A 23523-nucleotide genomic window follows, 5' to 3' on the forward strand; every position below is an offset into this window, starting at 1 on the left:
ACACAGAGATGTCTATTTTATTTCCTTTGAGTGGCATGGTATTTTACATAGACAATTTATGGTACCGACATAATTACATTTTGTTATAAATTGTATATATATAAAAAAAATGCTATTTACTGATCAGTCATTTATTTATTTTTTTCATATTCAACTCAATTACCTGAGGTTTGTACCAATGTTTTATATACACTGCTAGACAGAATATTGTACACTATAACACCATGTGAAGATCAGAAAATAGCTATAATAGTGTACTGTATATCAATCATAAAAAAGACACAAAGTAGACTAGTTTCACATATCCTCAATTTGACCTGGAATCACACAGCACTCACTGGGCCCAGTTGAGGGGAAAGGCATCATATCTAAGGATATTTCTGCTTCACATTCAAACTGTAATGTTGCAGGCAGGATAAGGTTTCTTGGGTTACGTGAAACATCCGAGATAATGGAGACTTTGTCAAACGGTACGTCCAAGTCTTCACCGTGTGAGACCACGGGCTGGCGTTGAGCACAGTGCGCAGAGGCAGTGATATTTGTGTCTCTCTGGAGCGTAGTGTCGTGGTGGTAAGACACCAACTCGTTGCTGAAATTGACAGCTTCTACAGTAGAACTGGAACAGTATCTATTGCAGCCCAGAATGGTGGAGAATGCTTTCCTGAAATCAGCATTAAATGCGTATATGACTGGGTTTAACGATGAGTTGGCCCATCCAAACCACACAAACATGTTAAAAGTGGTGTTACTTACACACAGGCGATCACCAACATTATTGATGTCACAAAAAGGTACTATGCAGTTGACCACGAAAAAAGGTAACCAGCAAAATACAAAAACTCCCATAATGATAGAAAGTGTCTTTAAAACTTTCGTTTCTTTTTTAAAAGTTCTTTTTAAGCAGTTTGTTTGCTCGGTTGCTTGCTGATTGTTCTGCGCGTGTTCCACGGCTCTCTCCAGCGATGATATTCTGCGGATCTGGGTTTGGGCAATCCGGAAGATCCGGGTGTAAGTGCCAACCATAATAACAACTGGAATGTAAAAACTTATCAGTGAGGAAGATATGGCATATGTGCTATTCAAGCTTGCGTTGCAGTCCTCGATTTCATTAATGTCGTTCCCTGTTGCATTTTCCTCCTCTGCTCTGTGCCAATTGAGCTGAACTGGAATGAAGGAGATAAGAATAGAGAGGGTCCATGCCACTCCGATCATAACGAAGGCAAACCTCTGGGTCATTTTACGCTCATATCGAAAAGGGCTCGAAATTGCCCAGTATCTGTCCATACTTATTATACAAAGATTGAGAATTGACGCGGTGGAGCACATGATGTCAAAAGCTATCCAGGTATCACAGAAGCTGCCGAAGATCCAGCAGCCGGCCACCTCAGACATAGCCTTCCACGGCATCACAAGAACGGCCACGAATAGATCTGATACCGCCAACGAGATGACAAAAAAGTTGGTAACTTTAGATCGAAGGTGTCTAAATTTGATCACCGCGGCGCAAACGAGTGTATTCCCAAGAAGCGTTGAAACGATCAGGATGAACAGGACGCAGCCGGTGAGCGCACGGACGCTGCGCCCGGAGCTGTCCATTTCAGCACCTGCGGTTTGGTTGTCAGATTTCTCCATTGACAACTAATTTCTCCGCTTTTCTCCACATATAAAAGTTTGCATCTTCTACACTTGGCGTTCAGCACTACCCATATACATTATTCTTTCCACATCGTTTTGGAGACCCCACTTGCGGATTTGGGAACTCATGCGGTAGCTATTTCATAAGTTGCTTAATGTTTTTTTAATTTTAAATATAGCATATCTACATCATAAACAGTACGTGGGCCAATTTAAGAGGCTCAGTTTAAGAATCTCCGTTATTTTCTTACTCTGATCTAGTAAAACATTGTCCATGGTCGTGAGTTAGTGCACTGAACATAACCCATTGTGCACGATCGCACCTTTTTGACAGTGAATGGTTGAATAGCAACTCTCGGTGCTTGATGATGGCAATGAAGACCCCTCCTCTTAACAATGAGATATGACGAAAACGTGTGAATGCTTTCTGATCAGGGGTAATACCATCAACCGTAGAAAATGCAGTTAATGATGCCCCATGATTGCGATATTATCAGAAGTCTGGCGTCTAGGCAATTTCAGAGAAATTCGGAAATCGGACAAGAAAAACATCTATACAATATATTTATACTTTGTTTATAGAACATCTAAAGAAAATATATATAATCAATCAGTTAGCTATTGAATGAATGCGGACGTAATCTGCACTTTCAGTAGCCTATGGAATAGCCTCTAAGCAGCTAAATAAAACGTTATTTCATTGGCGCTGTCTATGGTGCTGAAACTAAACTGGGCACTACAGGTACCCTGTGTAGGCTACGAAGTGAACCAAATTAAACTTCTCCATTGTGTGATCAACTCTTTCCAGGTCTTAGCCTGCCACCGTTGTTGTGAGTCCCTTTACAAAAGACCAACGGGATACTTCATGTTAAAAACCTATGCTGAACGAACAAATCCTGAATACCTGCGCATTGTGCTGTTTAAAAAAAGTGTCGGATAAGCCAGGCGTGTTATAGCTCCGTACGGACAGCAGATGTCACCTCATCCCAGATTTTCCGTCTGCAGTGCTGGGGGATTTGCGCTCCCCCCTACGTCATTGGAATCTCAAAATGGCTCCTGCTCAAATTCGCCGTCCAGGTGGGGGCGGCTGCCGGTTTTTCTAACATAAATTACACACGACCATACGACTGGCATTCTCTCTTTTCCTGCCGCTATCTCTCGAAATAGAAACCGTATTTTGATTGCGTCGTCATCGTGTAATTAGGGATACGCTGAGATCATGATAGGCATAGCCTACAGGGAACAACCGGGACCGAGCAATTGTAGCTGATGCAGCCACCACAGCGTTTTTGTTGTGGAGCGGTGGTGTGGGGAATGTGAATGACATGGAAAAGGCAGAGAATGGCATTTTTCCACCGGCTTTGTCTGTGAACGAAAAGTGGACCAGCAGCACATCTCTCAACCAGCCACTGTCTGACGATACCGCCAAAGCCGCAGGTCCTCTCTCTAAACATGTCAACAGGGATGAGACGTGTTGGACTGACAGCGGACGCAGCTTGTGAAGCAGGAGAGGATATTTCCCGTTCCACAGTAGCGTGTGTACGTGTCGGGAGTACGATAATGCTCGATTTAGTTACTGACAGCCCATCTGGTGCCACTATAAGCAATTGTGTCATTCCTGAGCCAGGTAGCGACTCTGCTACAAACGGGTTTACTGGGTCAATAATGGTTGCCTCCAAGGCAGGGAGCTGCTCTGCTATCACTGCAGTGAATCGAGAGGAAATGGACAGAAGTGCTCTCTGGGGGATCTCCCTGGCTCAGAAGAACAATGATTGCTCTGCAGAAAGACTAGATGCCTGTGCGACAGCAGCTGAGCCACTGCAGTCATTGGCACACTCCTGGAATGGACAGCTTGAACAGAGCTGCACAGCAGCCTCCCGGACTGGTCCAGAGGGGTTCTCGATTGGAGACACCGTCTGTGTTATACAGAGTCCTCTTCGCAGTGATGCTGTTATTAGACCACATATTAACCAAAGTACGACCTCTGACAAGGAGGACAAAATGGCAAACGGTGGATTATTGATAGGATACAACAGTGCCAAGTTACACACAGAGACAGCTCTAACAATTATTTCTGATGGAGCTGCAACCTGTATCTCTAACCCACAATGTGAAAAACTCTCCTTGTCTGCAGTGAGTGCAAGGGAGGGCCATCACGAATCCTGCAATGTCAGAGAGGAACCTGACGGAGCCGGGGCCCAGCCTAGAAAACAAGCTAATGTGGCAGGAGAGCTATCTGATGGTGCTACTTCCAGTCTCACCTCTCAGGGTTTACCATCAAGCCCAGCACCAACGAAAGACCCCTGCAGTGTCAAACCAGACACCAGGCAGGGAGCAGAACCATCATCTGGTCACCCAGGAGGTGATCCATCCTCCAGACTCCATCCTCAGTCCCACAAGACCACCAGTCTGAACTATGACCCGTCCAGCATTCTCAGCCCAGGGGACGAGGATGAGGATGGGGAGACCTTCGTGGAGCTGGGGGCCCAAGGCTACAGTGACCTCAGGTTCATGGACGTCAGTCTGAGCTCCAGGAACACCTATGAGTCCAGCAGACGTCAGTCCGCCCCAGGACATATAGGACTGAGTGTGGACTCCTCTGAACTGGCCTTACAGTCAAAAAGACCCGGCATCGCTGAGTATTTCGGCAGGTAAATGAGTTGTTTTCTTTGTGCTCTCAGGTTATTTGCGGGGTGCCGAGAGGATTTTTTACAAGGACAAGAGCGGTACAAACTTTTTCAGCCTGCTTACCTCTCTTCACGTCATGTTTGCATTTATACTGTGTATAGCCACATTATTGCTGCAATATACACCCGTTACAATAGCAGTCACTGCTGCTAACCATGCTCTCCTAACAGAGATGTGTCCTGATATTGTGACAGCACAACAGGACATAATGAATAAAGCCAGAACTAGAACTTGGTCTCAGTCAACATTTAGTGCAGGCAGAGACCCACCTGGTGGAAATGGAGCCAGCTGCAGTGAATGCTGTTATATTAGTGTTCCCACAAGGACATCCCCTAGGTGCTTACACTTTACATTAAAGGGATACTTCTGGATTTTGGCAATGAAGCCCTTTATCTACTTCCCAAGAGTCAGATGAACCAGTGGATACCAGTTGTATGTCTCTGCGTGCAGTTTGAAAACCTACAGTAGTTAGCTCTCCCGGAACAGAGTTGGAGAGCCCTGCTTTAAGGTGTAAACGATTTAGAAACAGTTAATTATTACTTCATAGATCGTTTATAAATATGTAATAAATACTTATAACTTGATTGGTATATATAATAATAAACAGTTTATAAACTATGTATAACTCCTTTATAAACACTTTTGAGTACACCTTAATGTAAAGTGTTAACCCCTAGGTTTATAATCCCACATAGGATCAGGTGAAATTGATTCAATTGATGAAATAAGAGTGCCAGCAAATCTCTCACTCAGCTGAATGGACCATATCAGTATGACTTATTAGTATGAATTATTGGCACCCTTGAGAAAGATGAGCAAAACATACTGTATATAATAAATAATGAAAATACTGAGCTATATCATCTGCAAAAAATAACTGCATTCCAGGTGACTACCTCATGAATCTGGTTGAGAGTGTACAAAGCTGTTATCAAGTCAAAGGGTGGCTACTTTGAAGAAAATCTAAAATATATTTTGTTTTGTTTAACACTTTTTTGGTTACTACATGATTCCATATGTGTTATTTCATAGAAAATAGTCAAAATAAAGAAAACCCCTTGAATGAGTAGGTGTGTCAAAACTTTTGACTGGTACTGTATATATGTATTATTTTATACTAATACAATTGCTCAGAGAAAGAGATTTTGTTAAACAAATGATATATATTTTTTTAAATAAAAAAGATAGGGGTCAAAATGATTGGCACCCCTGTTTTCTATTCTCTTCAATACCTCCCTTTGCAAGGATAACTTCACTGAGTCTTTTTCTAAAATGTTTTACGAGGGCAGTCCATAAGTGCAGATGAATGACCAAAGATCTGGAAAGATTTTGTATGGAGAAATGGTCTAAGTTCCCTCCCAATGTGTTTCTTCAATCTCATAAAACATTTTCGAAAAAGACTGTTATCCTCGCGAGGTGATCTATTGAAAATAGGGGTGGCAATAATTTTGATCCCGATATTTAAAAAAATTATTTGTATTACTTGTTAAACAAAATCCCTTTCCCTGAGCATATACAATATAGCTCAGTATTTCTATTATTTATTTGATATTCTTTTTTGCTTCTCTTTATCAAGGGTGCCAATCATTTTGGACCTGACTGTATGTCAGATCTAGGAAATGATTCTGAGACTCAGAGAAACCTTAATTTCCCTGTTTTCTCAGTATGTCTACTCATCAAAACTGTTTCGCTGACCGGAGGAATAAAATGAAAGTGTGTCATCATTAATAATTACCCACACATTGTCCTGGTTTTCTGTCTGTTCAGGGGTTTATTTTCCAAGAAGCATATAGAGCCGAAGAGTCCGTCCCAGAATGTACCTGGGTGGAAGCTGTTTGGAAAGGTTGCTGCCAGAGAGAGCCCTCCCAAGGACTCCAGGACCATACAGCAGGTTGGTACCCCGGTCCTGTATTCTTCAAGCGTGTCAGATTAGGAGTGCTGATCTAGGATCAGTTTTGTCTTTTAAATCATAATAACTAGGATTTCATTGACATGGAGGACCTGGGTCCGTATACATCAAGAATCTCATCGTTGGAGTGCTGATCTAGAGCTTTTATACCCACCCTTCAGCTACTTTCAGTCCATTCTACCTATCTCCGTAAACTGCCCGTTATGATTTCCATGTGCCATATATTTTTAAACTGTGCTGTGATGTTTCACATAGATTCTGAACCTGTCTAATCGCGTAGTATCTACAGATTGTAAGTTCAAGATCAATATTTTACTAAAAGTATTATTATAGTGTTGATTGATTGACTGTGGTTTTTCAAATCTCCCAACACTACTATTTGTAGTGTTTATTTTAGATAGATGTTGTGATTTTTCAGAAGTTCCTGAACCTGTGACCAGAAACAAGCTACATAGAGGCAATACCAAATAAGTGATCAAATGATTCTGTCTCTTTGTAGCAAAATCCGCAGAGCTGAGCTGGTTTTATGCCCCATATACATAACATTCTGTTCAAATTTTTTCTAATCATTTAAATGGAGAAACTCTTACGTTTTTGAATCAAGCATTGTGCTCTGAGAAGCTTTCTGAATGCAGGCTCTGATGTCACTGTGCTCCTAAGTCTACAGTAGTTATTCACTAACCTATTAACTGACCGTCTAACTTTCTGTACAGTTTTGTGTTTGGGAGTGAAGCCAGCAAGTCTAGTTCAATGCAATGAGCTCAATATTTAGCCCAGATAATTTCCCCTACGTGTTAGTCAGGACTTAATCCCTATTCATCTAGGTTATGTCAGCCTTACATACCTACAGTAACCTCACTTTGTTAACATACGTAGCTTAAAGCTTTAAAGAAAGTCCAGAACTACCGTTATTTCATTTAAATCAAGTCATTTACACCCCTTCTGTTCAACTCCTTCACCAACGATACATTGCATTTACAGCCCTTTGTTTTATTGTACCACACGAACCATTAGTTTAATCGCAGCCTTCTGCAATATGTAATGCCACAGCATATCAATCAATCCCTAGGCCCTATTCTCACAATAACTCACCTATACCAGTCTGACCAGGTAGCAAACTGATAGCAACTCACAGCTCAAGTAAATTCTTTATATCCTTCCTTCTGTGTCTCCTGTAATAGAGCATCTTGTAATGATGACACCAGAGCTTATAGATAAGTGTAGCAAAGGCTGTAGTTAGTCTGTACTTGGCCTACTCCTTCCCAACACTTGACAAGAGCGAGTAGGGTGTGGTAGGAGTAGGGTTCAGGTCCTCCATGTTGGAGGCTGGCAGCCCACTACAGCTTTTACGGGTGTATGCTCCAGCTGCCTCTGTGCCTGGGGCTGGCTGCCTGGCTGCCTGGGTAACTAAGGAGCTGGTCTTACTCAATTTGGATGCCTCTTGCCTGCTGTGTTGAGCCTCGGCTGGGCTTGAATTATGCCCATCTCCTAGCCCCGGCCATGCGGCTTGTCTCCTGCCCCTAGCTCTGTTCTTCCTCTCCCTCTCTCTCCCTCACTCCCTGTCTCCTACTCTACCTCCCCCACTCTACCCTGCAGGTACTGTTCTGTCTCCACACTCGTCGGAGGCAATAATACATGTTTTCATGCCTGGATGGAAACAGACACTAAAGCCAATTACATTTGTCCCTTCACTGGATTAGTAGTGCACTTAACTCTAGTACTCTACAGCTGCAGAAGGGGGTGAGAGCATGTATATGCCTCACTACTGAGATTATGACTAGACAAGAGTGATCTCATCTAGAATGAGCTAAATAGGTTAGAGCAGGGATTTACACTCGTAGAAAAATGGTTCCAAAAGGGTTCTTTGGCTGGTTCCACGTAGAATTATTGAGTTTCTATTGAAAGGGGTTCTATTGAAAGGGTTCTACATGGAACCAAAAAGGGTTCTATCTGGAACCAAAAAGGGTTCTCGTATGGGGACAGCCAAAGAACCATTTTAGGTTCCAGATAGCACCTTTTTTTCCCCTAAGAGTGTAGATGTTTTTTTATTTTAGTCAGTTAAGTACAAATTCTTATTTTCAATGACGGCCAAGGAACAGTGGGTTAACTGCCTTGTTCAGGGGCAGAACAACAGATTTTTACCTTGTCAGCTCGGGGATTCGATCTTGCAACCTTTCGGTTACTAGTCCAACGCTCTAACCACTAGGCTACCTGCCGCCCCAGGGAGTAGACGTCAGAGGGTTCATCTGTAATGTGTTACACAAATGTGCCGTACAGAAACTCGGATGATGGGAAGTTTATTCATGCAGTTAGCCTACATGCAAGGGGAGGGTGGGACTGAGTTTGATCTCCAACAGAGGCCTTTTTTAATAAAGTTGACTATCTTCTTAACCCTATCCGAAGGGCAAAGATGCTTATGTGGATTGGAAGTACTTGTAATAATTGTTTAGTTTGAAAGACAGTTTGGAGTTGTTTTTGGAGGGATTGAGCTATTTAACTCTTGAGTGCAAACTCTGTTTTTCTTTCATCAGGAGAGTATTCCAGGTGGTCTCACGTCTGTGTCCGCACCCAATCTCTTAAGCGAAGGGGTATGGACTTTCTCAAGTTTCCCTTTGTCATCTTCTCAATCTCCTATCTGCATGGGGCTGCCAAGCAACCATTTCCATTGAACATCCAACTCATGCCCATGCCAACCCGTAGCACTTTGACAGGAGAAGGGAAATAAATGCATGTTAGAAAATCTAAAAAAGATTCTACAACAATACCAAGGTCTCTGAGACTCTTGCCATAGCTCCAGCAACTTAGTCTCTGTGGCTCAAAATGTTGGAATCCAAAGTATGATTATATTTTTGTTCCAGTTGTCCTAACATACGGTACATTCGAGCACATGTTTCTCTAGTGCAATATATCTATTCCATATTGATTGTATTCCTTTTATTCCTTATCTGGGAATGTAAGGATTTTTGGTTTGCTGGTGTATTTGACTTGAGGATTATGAATACACAGTTGATTACGTGATTGTATATACACTTTGATATTACAAGTGGTGCCAGAGCTCTATCTGCTTCTCTGCTATACCATTTGTGAATAGAAATGCATGGGTGTTGGTTATACACAGTTCATCTCTGACTTTTCTTAGTACTATGGGACAGCAGCAATACATTTGGAGAAAGTGCTGTGACTATTTCTCAATTTTTACTATGGGGGGGGCTGTTCTTCTTCACTGGTGTTGGTAAATCTAACTCTCCTTAGAGGGCACTCCCCTCCCCTGTCCCTACCAGCCATTTCCTCTGATAGCACCAATGTAATTCATTTATTTTATTTAACCTTCATTTAACTAGGCAAGTCAGTTAAGAACAAATTCTTATTTACAATCACGGCCTCCCCTAACCCAGACGACGCTGGGCCAATTGTCCGCCGCTCTATGTGACTCCCGATCAAGGCCGGTTGTGAAACAGCCCGGGATCAAACCCGGGTCTGCAGTGACGCCTCTAGCACTGCAATGCAGTTCCTTAGACCGGTGCGCCACTCAATCCCCCAAACTATACCAATAAATGCCTTGAAGGAGCCACAACACAAGTTGACATCCATACAGAAGCAGTTTCATGCATCGTGAAAGGCCAAAGGTGAGACTTTTTATTGTGTAGTGGAGGTGAGGGATGTATGGTCACTAAGTCTAAGATACTCAATGTATCAACTCGCACGAAACAAACCCATAGGATATCAGTGGCGTCATGTAGAGCGACTGAACGTAAAGTCATTCATTCAACAGGCTCTGATGCATTAAGCATGGCTAGGTATTTATTGACCCCTCTAGAAATGACTCATAAGATCTCTCTCCGCAGTCATCAACAACCATCATACTCCTCAGTCCCCCATTTGTTTTTTCTCTCTCTTTCTCTGTCTCTCTCTCTGTCGCTCTCTCTGTCTCTCTCTCTCTCACTCTCGCTGTCGCTCTCTTTCTGTCTCTCACTGTCTCTCTCTTTCTCTCTGTCACTTTCTGTCTCTCTCTCTCTCTGTCACTTTCTGTCTCTCTCTCTGTCTGTCTGCCTGTATGGGCTTTGTGATCTCCATCATCCTGTCAGCTGATCCTGTCGCCACTCTATCTTTCCTTCCTTTCAAATGTAAACCCAGAAGTCTAGCTGGGCTAGTTGAAATGCATATACTGGGGCTGTGTTTTCCAGTTTCTATGGAGATTTAGGTTTTTGATGTATCTGCAGGAGTACGAGGCCAGGGCGGGCAAGGCTGGATCTGGGGGAACGTCTCCTACTCAGCCTCAACATGGCCGGAGGAAGAACCTGGACTTTGAACCACTGTCCACCACAGCTCTTATATTGGAGGACAGGCCTTCGTAAGTCCCCACTATCTCTCCTTTTATCTTTCTCTTTCTTTGTCTGTTCCTCTTTTCTTCTTTTTTAGTTTATTCTGCCCCCCGGTTCATACAAGGGGAAAGGCCTAATCTCCCAGACCTGCAGCCATATTACTTATACACATTCCATTGTTTTCAACTAGGCTCAGGCCAGGGTGTGGTGTCTATGAAGAACACAGTAAGAAACGCAGCGTCCAGAGACAAGCAGTGTTGTGTTTCTCCTCAGCTGCTCTCTCTGATCCAAGACCTCGGGCCCTCATTAAGAATAGATACAGTATATGAAATATGAGCGTGTCGCCTGAACCATGACAAACACACTGTCTGCAAGGAAAAGTCTCTCTCATTTGTAGGTCTTACTTTCTCTTAAGTCCTCAATGTGTTAAACTTGACTAAAAGTAGACATTTTGTGTCCTCAGTTGCTGTGATATGCACGGATTACGGTGAAACCGGCTGATACTGTGTCCCATCTCCTCTTGTCTCTCTGCAGGAACCTTCCTGCCAAGCCCGTGGAGGAGGCCCAGCGTCACCGTCAGGAGTATGATGAGATGGTGGCCGAGGCCAAGAAGAGAGGTACTTGTACTGTTACTTGTACTGTTGCTGGTGCTGCTGGTACTGTTGCTATTGCTGGTACTGCTACTGTTACTGTCTGTCTCCTCAGAGCTGTGTAATGGAGGTCAGCAGCATCGAGCCTGTCGACTGAACAGATCTCCAGATGGCACTTAGCTCAGTCTGTCTGTTGTAGCTGTTGCAAATGCTTTTGTAACTTTACATGTACTTTAACAATTGTAAAGCTTTATGCAAATTATTATAAAGCATTTATAAGCATCTGTTAACATGTATAAGCATCTGTTAACATGTATAAGCATCTGTTAACATGTATAAGCATCTGTTAACATGTATAAGCATGTATAATGGCATATTCATTGAAGTTATTGTAAAGTGTAACCAAAGGATTTGTGTCCCCATCCCCACAGAGTTAAAGGAGGCCCAGAGGAAGAGGAAAGAGATGAAGGAGAGGTTTAAGCAGGAGGACAGCATCGCCAACGCCATGGTGGTCTGGAACCACGACATCCTGCCCAACTGGGACAACATGTGAGCCACTTCCTGCTAAACAACTCTCCACTGGCACGGAGCAGCTATGTACACTATCCAGTCAGTCAGGCAGTCCGTCTGTCAGTACAATATTCAGTCAGTTACTCAGTCAGTCAATTATTCTGCCAGTCAGCCAGACAGACAGACAGTCAGTCACTGAACCAGTCAGGGAGCCAGTCAGTGAACCAGTCAGTCAGTGAGTCAGTCTGTAAATCAGTCAGTCTGTAAATCAGTCAGTCAGTGAGTCAGTCAGTCAGTGAACCAGTGGGTACATAAATCAGTCAGTGAGCCAGTCACTCAGTGAACCAGTCAGTGAGCCAGTCAGTGAACCAGTCATTCAGAGAGTCAGTCTATAAATCAGTCAGTCTGTAAATGAGTCAGTCAGTGAACCAGTCAGTCGGTGAGTCAGTCAGTCAGTGAACCAGTGGGTATATAAATCAGTCAATGAACTAGTCAGTCAGTCAGTGAACCAGTGGGTATATAAATCAGTCAATGAACTAGTCAGTCAGTGAGCCAGTCACTCAGTGAACCAGTCAGTGAGCCAGTCAGTGAACCAGTCATTCAGTTATTCTGCCAGACAGACAGACAGACAGACAGTCAGTCAGTGAACCAGTCAGTCAGTCAGTGAACCAGTCAGTCAGTCAGTGAACCAGTCAGTCTGTGAGTCAGTCTGTAAATCAGTCAGTCTGTAAATCAGTCAGTCAGTGAACCGGTCAGTCAGTCAGAGAACCAGTCAGTCAGTGAGCCAGTCAGTAAATCAGTCAGTCAGTCATTGAACCAGTCAGCGAGTCAGTCAGTCAGCGAACCAGTCAGTAAGTGAACCAGTGAGTCTGTCTGTAAATCAGTCAGTCAGTAAATCAGTAATTCAGTGAACCAGTCTGTCAGTCAGTCAGTAAATCAGTCAGCCAGTCAGTCAGTCATTGAACCAGTCAGTCAGTGAACCAGTCAGTCAGTGAACCAGTCAATGTGCCAGTCAGTCAGTGAACCAGTCATTAAGTGAACCAGTCAGTCAGTGAACCAGTCAGTCAGTGAATCAGCCAGTCAGTAAATCAGCCAGTCAGTCAGTGAGCCAGCCAGTCAGTCAGTGAGCCAGTCAGTCAGTCAGTGAGCCAGTCAGTCAGTCAGTGAGCCAGCCAGTCAGTCAGTAAATCAGTCAGTCATGCAGTGAACCAGTCAGTCATGCAGTGAGCCAGTCATGCAGTGAGCCAGTCAGTCAATGAGCCAGTCAGTGAGCCAGTCAGTCATGCAATGAGCCAGTCAGTCATGCAGTGAGCCAGTCAGTCAGTGAACCAGTCAGTCAGTGGGCATAGGTCAGGGCTCCGTTGTTCAGTAGGCCCATGCTGGTCTGTTTGTGTCCCTCTGTAGGCGTAACACTCGGCGGGTGAGAGAGCTCTGGTGGCAGGGCTTGCCCCCCAACGTCAGAGGAAAGGTCTGGAGCCTAGCCATCGGCAACGAGCTCAACATCACCCCAGGTATGTATGGTGTTTCAATAGTCATAACTCATAGAACTCCCATCATAATTGTGTATTCCCATTGGCATGCCAAAATATGATTTGCCTTCAGAATAAGATATACAAAGTGAAGGATGTCATGTACATAAACTCAGCAGAAAAATAAACGTCCTCTCACTGTCAACTGCGTTTATTTTCAGCAAACTTAACATGTTTAAATATTTGAATGACCATAACAAGATTCAACAGCTGAGACATAAACTAAACATGTTCCACAGACATGTGACTAACAGAAATGGAATAATGTGACCCTGAACAAAGGGGGGGTCAAAATCAAAAGTAACAGTTAGTATCTGGTGTGGCCACCAGCTGCATTAAATTCTGTACTGCATCTCCTCCTCAAGGACTGCACCAGATTTCCCAGTGCTTGCTGTGAGATGTTACCCCACTCTTCCACCAAGGTACCTGCAAGTTCCCGGACATTTCTGGGGGAAATGGACCTAGCCCTCACCCTCCGATCCAACAGGTCCCAGACGTGCTCAATGGGATTGAGATCCTGGCTTTTTGCTGGCCATGGCAGAACACTGATGTTCCTGTCTTGCAGGAAATCACGCACAGAACGAGCAGTATGGCTGGTGGCATTGTCATGCTGGAGGGTCATGTCAGGATGAGCTTTCAGGAAGGGCACTACATGAGGGAGGAGGATGTCTTCCCTGTAACGCACAGCGTTGAGATTGCCTGCAATGACAACAAGCTCAGTCCGATGATGCTGTAACACACCGCCCCAGACCATGATGGACCCTCCACCTCCAAATCGATCCCGCTCCAGAAAACGGGCCTCGGTGTAACGCTCATTCCTTCGACGATAAACGCGAATCCAACCATCACCCCTGGTGAGACAAAACCATGACTCATCAGTGAAAAGCACTTTTTGCCAGTCCTGTCTGGTCCAGCGACGGTGGGTTTGTGCCCATAGGCGACATTGTTACTGGTGATGTCTGGTGAGGACCTGCCTTACAACAGGCCTACAAGCCCTTAGTCAAGCCTCTCTCAGCCTATTGCGGACAGTCTGAGCACTGATGGAGGGATTGTGCGTTCCTGGTGTAACTCGGCCAGTTGTTGTCACACCTGTCCCACAGGTTTGATGTTCGGATGTACCGATCCTGTGCAGATGTTGTTACATGTGGTCTGCCACTGCGAGGACGATCAGCTGTCCATCCTGTCTCCCTGTAGCGCTGTCTTAGGCATCTCACAGTATGGCCATTGCAAATTATTGCCCAGGCCGCATCTGCAGTCCTCATGCCTCCTTGCAGCATGCCTAAGGCACGTTCACGCAGATGAGCAGGGACCCTGGGCATCTTTCTTTTGGTGTTTTTCAAAGTCAGTAGAAAGGCCTCTTTAGTGTCCTAAGTTTTCATAACTGTGACCTTTATTGCCTACCTTCTGTAAGCTGTTAGTGTCTTAACGCCCGTTCCACAGGTGCATGTTCAATAATTGTTCATGGTTCATTGAACAAGCATGGGAAACAGTGTTTAAACCTTTTACAATGAAGATCTGTGAAGTTATTTGGATTTTTACGAATTATCTTTGAAAGACAGGGTCCTGGGAAAGGGACGTTTCTTTTTTTGCTGAGTTTACATTGAAATGTATTAAAATAGCCAAGGTTATACTTGTAGAAATGTAGTACCATATTGTTTGTTTTCTAACAAAGCAACACGTTCACCTCTTTCAGCTGGAATATATTTACGAGTCTGTTGTGTATGTAGTGGAAGGGATTTCTGGATGAAAAGGCCGACTGGTTTTACTGCCAGGAAGTGCCTTTGTGGGTTACACAAAAATGCATAATAGACGTCTCAGCTGGAGGACCCACCGCCTGACTCATTGCGAGAGATCTTCTTTCATTTCCCTCTTTTCTTCTCTACAGAGCTGTATGACATCTTCCTCTCCAGAGCCAAGGAGAGGTGGAGGAGTTTCAGTGAGACGGGTTCAGAGGCTGACGGTACGTCTGAGATGGGGGGGTGGGGGGCAGGGGGGAGGCTGTCACGTGGCAAGACTGTGAATTAAAGCCAAGCTCCTCGCATGTCAGACTGAACTCCTCAGACCCTAGACTCATCCATTCTCCTCTCTTCCTCTTTGAGGCAAAGCTATTTCCTCATGTTGCTTCACATCTATCGGCCATATTGGTGTCCCACATTGCTGCACAAATCTCCCTCGTTCAGCAATCATTTGCAGGCTTGGAGGAGACTGGAGAACTTTCTGCAAAGGCTTTCTGTTGTTTTTACTCCAGTGTTCTGCGAAGTGTCTGTTTCTGCCATCATGTCAGACTATCTGCCCATTGGTGTAGTGCTGAGAGCCAACAGTGACACATTCTCTCCTCTAGCTCGTCAGAAAGACTGTGTTGTTGCCAACGAGAGCCTCAGGAGATGGATCCAGCAGGACTTAATGGAGCTGAACAGAGAGATTTGCAGGATGTCTTCCTCTTGGCATCGTTTTAGGGTTACAAAATATTGGCACAGCATCAGTGTCTCTATGTATCATTGGTTACCGAGTTACTCGGTCTATCATGCACAGACAACGATACAGAGAGGTCGAACCAGCAGGAGATCAGTTTATTTGAGTAAATTGAAATTATAAAGTTTTTCCTTTCGTTAATAATCTGTTTGTGTTTCAATACTAGATGGGGCATCGCTGGCAGACAGAGAGTCCAGTCTGGACCTGATCAAGCTGGACATATCCCGCACATTCCCGCCTCTTTTTATTTTCCAGAAGGTACAGTACATCTCTAATCCACTACTGTGTGTGTGTGTGTGTGTGCGTGTGCGTGTGCGGCTCCACGTACGAAGCCTCCAGTGATGATCAATGGTCCGAAGTCTTCAGTGATGATCCATGGCCCAGAGCCTGTAGTGATGATCCATGGCACGAAGCCTCCAGTGTTAATCCATGGCATGAAGCCTCCAGTGATGATCCATGGCACGAAGCCTCCAGTGATGATCCATGGCCCGGAGCCTGTAGTGATGATCTATGGCACGAAGCCTCCAGTAATGATCCATGGCAAGAAGCCTCCAGTGATGATCCATGGCACGGAGTCTGCAGCGAGGGTCCCAAGTCCGGAGCCTCCGGCGACGTCCCCCAGTCCGGAGCCTCCGGCGACGTCCCCCAGTCCAGAGTCTCCGGCGGTGATCCACGGTCCAGTGACACAAAAGCGGAGGGATCAGCTGGCGGAGCGGGGGCTATGCCCTGAACCGGAGCTGCCACCAAGATTAGATGCCCACCTGGACCCTCCCCTATAGGTTCAGGTTTTGGGGGGGGGGGGGGGGTACTGTGATGCCCTGACCTTAGAGAAACGTTTTATTTCTCTATTTGGTTAGGTCAGGGTGTAATGTGGGTTGGGCATTCTATGTTGTCTATTTCTTTGTTTTGGCCGAGTATGGTTCCTAATCAGAGGCAGCAGCTGTCTATCGTTGTCTCTGATTGGGAATCATACTTAGGCAGCCTTTTCCCACCTGTGTTTGTGGGTAGTTGTTTTCTGTTTTAGCATTCTGTGCCTGACAGAACTGTGCGTTTTCCCCTTTGTTATTTTGTTTGAGTGTTTCGGTGATTAATAAAAGAAATCATGAACACTTACCACGCTGCGCTTTGGTCCACTCCTTCCGACGAAACCCATTACAGTGCGTGTGTGCGTGCGCTCCATGTCAGTTCTCATCCTCTGATTGTCTTCCACCACAGGGTGGGCCATATCATGATCTCCTCCACAGCGTGCTGGGGGCCTACACCTGTTACAGACCTGACGTGGGATATGTGAGTAACACTTCAAAACAGCACTCTTTAAGTCTTTATTTTATGCCATACTGTACATGCGGTGATTGTGAACTAAAATGGCGGTTCTGTTCTCTCAGGTTCAGGGCATGTCCTTCATAGCTGCAGTGTTAATCCTCAACCTGGAGGAAGCTGATGCCTTCATTGCCTTCACTAACCTGCTCAACAAGCCCTGTCAGCTGGCCTTCTTCAGAGTGGACCATGATCTAGTGAGTCCTACTTCCAGTGGCCACAGTAAAAAAAAAAAAAAAAAAGAATTCCTCTCTAAAACTAATTTAAAGGGATACTTCACCCAAATTACATATTGGTTTCCTTACCCTGTGCGCAGTCTATGGACAAGGTATGACAGCAATCTATGCTTTGGTTTAGTTTCCCAGGCATTGTTTCCACATGCTAACGTTTTAGCATTTGTGGCACAAATTCCATTCAAATCATGGGACTGATATTAGCATTTTTCCCACATGTTCATATAATCTATAAGTGACTTTGTTGAGCTTCACAATAAATTTGAGATACTTTTGGATGACTTTGACATGATGCACGATTAGCTCTTTAACAGTACTGAATTAGTGGTCCCTGAATCTGTCTCTGACCTTTTCTTCTTCTCCTCTAGATGCTGAAATACTTTGCTGCGTTCGAGGTGTTCTTTGAAGAGAACCTCCCTAGACTGTTTAACCACTTCCAGATCTCCAACCTCACCCCAGATCTCTATCTCATTGACTGGTGAATAACTATATGAAAGCATGTTAGTGTGGCCTTCAAGCTGTTTTCTCACACATTTAACACCAGCCATGCTGTCAGTTCATTATTCACAGTTATCAGAGTACAGCTGCTGTGCCATTCCGCTAACTGCCATATTTTGGCCTGTGTGTATCTGTCTGTGTCTGTTTACAGGATCTTCACTCTGTACAGTAAGTCATTGCCGTTGGACGTGGCATGTAGAGTGTGGGATGTGTTCTGTCGTGACAGCGAGGAGTTTCTGTTCCGGACGGGTCTAGGGATCCTGCGTCTCTACGAGGATGTGCTCCTACAGATGGATTTCATCCATAGCGCCCAGTTTCTGACACGCCTCCCAGAGGATATAGACTCAGATAGGCTGTTCGCCTGCATCGCGGCCATGCCCATGCTCAACGGAAACAAGAAATGGTCCCAGGTCAGTTCCTCTAAACATAAGAAGACAGGGAAGTGAGAAAATGGACACGTTTGCACAAAGTGACAATACATACAGTGCATTCGGAAAGTTTTCATACCCCTTGACTTTTTCCACATTTTGTTCCGTTACAGCCTTACTCTAAAATGTATTCAATAATTTCCCCCCATCAATCTACACAAAATGTCACGTTCGTTAGATGAAGGATCGGACCAAGGCGCATCGTGAGTAGCGTTCCACATAATTTATTATAAAGTGAAACGTAATGCAATTACAAAACAAATAAAGAATAGACGAACCGTGACTACAATGCAACTATACAAAAACAATATCTGTCACATCTGTCGTCAGGAATGGACCAAGGCGCAGCGGGTTGCGTGCTCAACATACTATTTATTAAATACGTGAACACGAAGAAAATACAGAAACACGACAGGAACAGTTTTGCAGGCTAACAAAACGCAGTGTAAAAACAACTACCCACAAAACACAAAGACAAACACACCCTATTATATAGGACTCCCAATCAAAGGCAACTCAACACACCTGCCTTCAATTGGGAGTCCCACCCCAATTAACTATACATAGAAAAACAAACCTAACTAGACAAAAATGCTGCAATACAACCTAGAACATACAACCTAGAACATACATCCAAAACCCAGGAACACATAAATCAAACACCCCTCACAACACACACAAAAACCACCACCATACAAAAAACATCCCTCTGTCACGTCCTAACCAAAATACTAAACCACTACTCCCTCTGCTGGTCAGGATGTGACAATAACCCATAACCTCCAAGTGAAAAACAAGCTACTTAAGTATGATCCCCAATTAGAGCCAACGATTACCAGCTGCCTTTAATTGGGAATCATACCAATCACCAAACATAGAAAAACTAAACTAGAACCCCACATAGAAAATAACAACTAGAAAACACCATGTCACACCCTGACCTACTCTACCATAGAAAATAAAAGCTTTCTATGGTCAGGACGTGACAAAATACCTCATAATGACAAAGCAAAAACAGGTTTTTAGAAAAGTTTTGCAAATGTATAAAAAAATTCAGACCCTTTACTCAGTATTTTGTTGAAGCACCTTTGGCAGCGATTACAGCCTCGAGTCTTCTTGGGTATGACGCTATAAGCTTGGCACACCTGTATTTGGGGAGTTTTTCCTATTCTTCTCTTCAGATCCTCCCAAGCTCTGGCTGGGCCACACAAGGACATTCAGAGAGTTGTCCCAAAGCCACTCCTGCGTTGTCTTGGCTGTGTGCTTAGGGTCGTTGTCCTGTTGGAAGGTGAACCTTCGCCCAAGTCTGAGGTCCTGAGCGCTCTGGAGCAGGTTTTCATCAAGAATCTCTCTGTACTTTTCTCCGTTCATCTTTCCCTCGATGCTGACTAGTCTCCCAGTCCCTGCCGCTGAAAAACATCCCCACAGCATGCTGCCACCACCTTAGGGATGGTGCCAGGTTTCTTCCAGCTGTGCCGTTTGGCATTCAGGCCAAAGAGTTCAATATTGGTTTCATCAGACCAGTGAATCTTGTTTCTCATGGTCTGAGAGTCTTTAGGTACCTTTTGTCAAACTCCAAGCGGGCTGCCATGGTCCTTTTACTGAATAGTGGCTTCCGTGTGGCCTGATTGGTGGAGTGCTGCAGAGATGGTTGTCCTTCTGGAAGATTCTCCCATCTCCACAGAGGAACTCTGTATCTCTGTCAGAGTGACCATCGGGTTCTTGGTCACCTCCCTGACCAAGGCCCTTCTCCCCCGATTCTCAGTTTGGCCGGGCAGCCAGCGCTAGGAAGAGTCTTGGTGGTTCCAAACTTATTCCATTTAAAAATGGAGGCCACTGTGTTCTTTGGGACCTTCAATGCTTCAGAAATGTTTTGGTACCCTTCCCCAGATCTGTGCCTCGACACAATCCTGTCTCTGAGCTCTACTGACAATTCCTTCGACCTCATGGCTTGGTTTTGCTCTGACATGCACTGTCAACTGTAGGACCTTATATAGACAGGTGTGTGCCTTTCCAAATCATGTCTGATCAATAGAATTTACCACATGTGGACTACAATCACGTTATAGAAACATCTGAAGGATGATCAATGGAAACAGGATGCACTAGAGCTCAATTTTGAGTCTCATAGCGAAGGGTCTGAATACTTATGTAAATAAGGTATTTCTGTTTTTTATTTGTAAAACATTTGCAAAACCTTCTAAAAATAGGTTTTCGCTATGTCATTATGGAATGGTGTGTGTAGATTGAGTAACAATTGTATTTAATCAATTTTAGAATAAGATTGTAACGTAACAAAAAGTGAAGGGGTCAGAATACTTTCTGAATGTATAGGAATATTATTATGTGTTAAAGGTGAAGCCATTTCTAGAGTGTGTGTGAACTGGGACCTGCTCCCAGAATTCCTCACAAATATCCTGTAATTATGTGTCATACTGGTGTGGCTAGGAACGATTTGGGAATGATACGTCACTCAGACACTGCAATGTAAAATAATTCAGGTTATAATCAAATCAAACTTTGTCACATGCGCCGAATACAACAAGTGTAGATCTTACCGTGAAACGCTTACTTACAAGCCCTTAACCAACAGTGCAGTTCAAGAAGAGTTAAGAAAATGTTTACCAAATAAACTAAATTATAAAAGTAACACAATAAAATAACAATAACGAGGCTATATACAGGGGGTACCAGTACCGAGGCCAGGTTAGTGGAGGTAATTTGTACATGTAGGTAGGGGTGAAGTGACAATGCATAGATGATAAACAGCGAGTAGCAGCAGTGTACAAAACAAATGGAGGGGGGATCAATGTAAATAGTGGCCATTTGATGAATTGTTCAGCAGTCATATGGAACGGGGGTAGAAGCTGTTAAGGAGCCTTTTGGTCCTAGACTTGGTGCTCCGGTACTGCTTGCCGTGCGGTAGCAGAGAAAACAGTCTATGACTTGGGTGACTGGAGTCTTGACAATTTTTTTGTGCTTTCCTCTGACACCGCCTATTATATAGGTCCTGGATGGCAGGAAGCTTGGCCCCAGTGATGTACCTGGCCGTACGCACTACCCTCTGTAGTGCCTTACGGTCAGATGCCGAGCAGTTTCCATACCAGACGGTGATGCAACCAGTCAGGATGCTCTCGATGGTGCAGCTCTAGAACTTTTTGAGGATCTGGGGACCCATGACAAATCTTTTCAGTATCCTCTTCATGACTGTCTTGGTGTGTTTGGACCATGATAGTTTATTGGTGATGTGGACACCAAGAAACTTGAAACTCTCAACCCGCTCCACTACAGCCCTGTCTAAGTTAATTAATGGGGGCCTGTTCAGCCTAACTTGATCATAGATTCAAACTTGTTAGGTCCTACAATTCATACTGTACAGTACCTGCAGAGGTGAATGTATGTCAGTTAAAGAAATGCATAAGAAATAACCCATATAATAGTCTGCCTTTTTGTGGAAATGCAGCACCACCTACAGGTATGTATTGTGTGTGCCTAAAAAGAACGATCGGTTGCAGTTTTATATTGAGACTTGTTCTCCTTCTTCTTTCTCCTCTCCAGGTGTTTAATGCATTGATAAAGGAGAACAAGGACGTGGACAGGAATTGCAGCCAAGTAGTGAAGAGTTCATGATTCAGCCGTGGAACATTTATCATCACATTCCTCTCTTTGAGAGCCTTTGATCACATTAGTCATAATGGTACATGGACCTTAAAGAATGACATCATACTTGAAGATGGAGGCCTCAGACACCATTGCCAGTTTGATTGAAGTGAGAGTATTTATGGTAGTATACCATGAATATATGATGATATACTGTAGGTAGATGTGATGAATTGGGTCTGTCTAGTCCCATCAGAAAGGTATTGAGTGAGGCCCTTTGTTACACCTGTGGATTTTCTCACTAACGTTACAATATATATTTTATGAAAGTGCACCTCCAAGCATTGATATATTTATATGACTTAATTGACCAAGCCAATTTTACAACATAGAAGGAAAATTATGAAATAATTAAGTGACAGAGCCCTTCCGTTTCATAAGTGTCTGAAGCTTGACATCGAATAGTTTAACTAAACTACCAGCAATAGGTTTTCATTACAGTGAGCAATTGTTTCCGAAAGGATTTGCAATAGAGAAAATGTGTGACATGTGGCACTAGCCCAGTATTGGACTAAAGGAGCCTACCGTTACTCCTTAGTCCAATGACCTTGCATGCTCTGTTTAAAGGGCGAATTGACTCTGAAAGACAAAACTGCCAAATACTCCATCTAAACGTGAATCGATTCTCAATTACGGTTCTAGAAACATAGATCCCTCTACTTTCATATCACATCTAAATAATTTCACAAATGCGAAATACACACTGGTTTTAACACAGTTGCGGTCGACAGTATTTTTCAGTGACAACACGTTTGTGTCGTCTGTCTTCTGTTTACACACAGGTGTTCGGAGATAGTCCACTCTGTCCTCCGTCTGTTTTCCGTAAACAATCGCTGTAACATGGAAATATGGCCGTATGGGAACCCTAACGCTTTACATTTTACCTTTAGTTTTTGTCATTCAAAAGGCACTAGCACATATGAGCTATCTTTGTTGCAGGTGCAACAGTTGAATACGATGACAAAACCCGCACACTGCTCTTGCTACTGTCACTTCTCTTTATTAAGCTAGCTTTATGAAGGCATTGAGGCCGATACGTAAAGCTTAATAAAGAGCAGTTATACTAGCAAGAGCAGTGTGTGGTTTTCTTTTTTTTTTCTCAACCTTTAGTTTTTTGAAAATTATTTCTCGCGGATGTGAAAGGTTACGCTTCCGAAATCTTACCGTAAGCGACGCGTGTTAATGTTCAGAACGTGCGTCGCGGCTCGTACACCCCCGTACAGAAGACGCCTTCGTCCAATGACTCTTATGTGTAATGTAATAGAACTGAGAGTTATGATCAAGGGCTGTTGTGCCACGTGAGGTTTCAGTGTTTTGCTGGATGAGTCCACAGTGAAGCTATTATATTGTTGTGAATAAAACAGCAATGGGACACCTTTTCAAAGTACCTATTCATGAAACATAATTCACTTTTAAAACTTGGTCTTGTTTGTGATGTTGCTCACATCTATTGTTACTTTACATTTGACCAAACACTTATGTTGAGGTCTAACATTTTATTATCAATACTGTAATTTATGGTTCTACAGTACATGTTTCATATCTGATTGTATATTGTTTCTTATGCTCTCTTGTATAGTTTTCATACTGAGTACTAAGAACAATTAAATATATTTTAAATGAATTCAAAGGTACCTCTGTGATACTGTATCAGACCAGAAGTTATGAATTATGTAAATAAATCAAAGAGATGATTATTCCCAATGGTCAACAGTTTTTTTCCTGACTGCCA

At 43.8% G+C, this 23523-nt stretch overlaps 2 protein-coding genes across 4 annotated transcripts; one reads left to right on the forward strand and one right to left on the reverse strand.

Moving 5' to 3' along the window:
- Positions 1-297: 297 nt before the first annotated feature.
- On the reverse strand, positions 298-1422 carry LOC106579038 (D(5)-like dopamine receptor). Its single transcript, XM_014158468.2, has one exon. It carries the CDS (start codon positions 1405-1407, stop codon positions 298-300), a length of 1110 nt encoding a protein of 369 aa, XP_014013943.2. The 5' UTR covers positions 1408-1422.
- A 1237-nt stretch (positions 1423-2659) lies between these two features.
- On the forward strand, positions 2660-23490 carry LOC106578974 (TBC1 domain family member 12). Of its 3 annotated transcripts, XM_014158327.2 has the most exons (14): positions 2661-4286; positions 6091-6214; positions 8764-8820; positions 10453-10583; positions 11089-11171; positions 11576-11693; positions 13059-13165; positions 15069-15143; positions 15822-15913; positions 16871-16942; positions 17041-17169; positions 17574-17683; positions 17855-18113; positions 21690-23490. In XM_014158327.2, the coding sequence occupies exons 1-14, from the start codon at positions 3088-3090 to the stop codon at positions 21759-21761; spliced, it is 2628 nt and encodes an 875-aa protein (XP_014013802.2). In that variant the 5' UTR covers positions 2661-3087; the 3' UTR covers positions 21762-23490. The 3 variants fall into 3 exon arrangements, with proteins under 3 accessions (XP_014013804.2, XP_014013802.2, XP_014013803.2); XM_014158329.2 differs by lacking the exon at positions 21690-23490 and having other exon boundaries at positions 2660-4286; positions 17574-17705; XM_014158328.2 differs by lacking the exon at positions 8764-8820.
- The last annotated feature ends 33 nt before the right edge of the window (positions 23491-23523 follow it).

Source organism: Salmo salar, chromosome ssa19 (assembly GCF_905237065.1).
Source record: "Salmo salar chromosome ssa19, Ssal_v3.1, whole genome shotgun sequence".
NCBI lineage: Eukaryota > Metazoa > Chordata > Actinopteri > Salmoniformes > Salmonidae > Salmo > Salmo salar.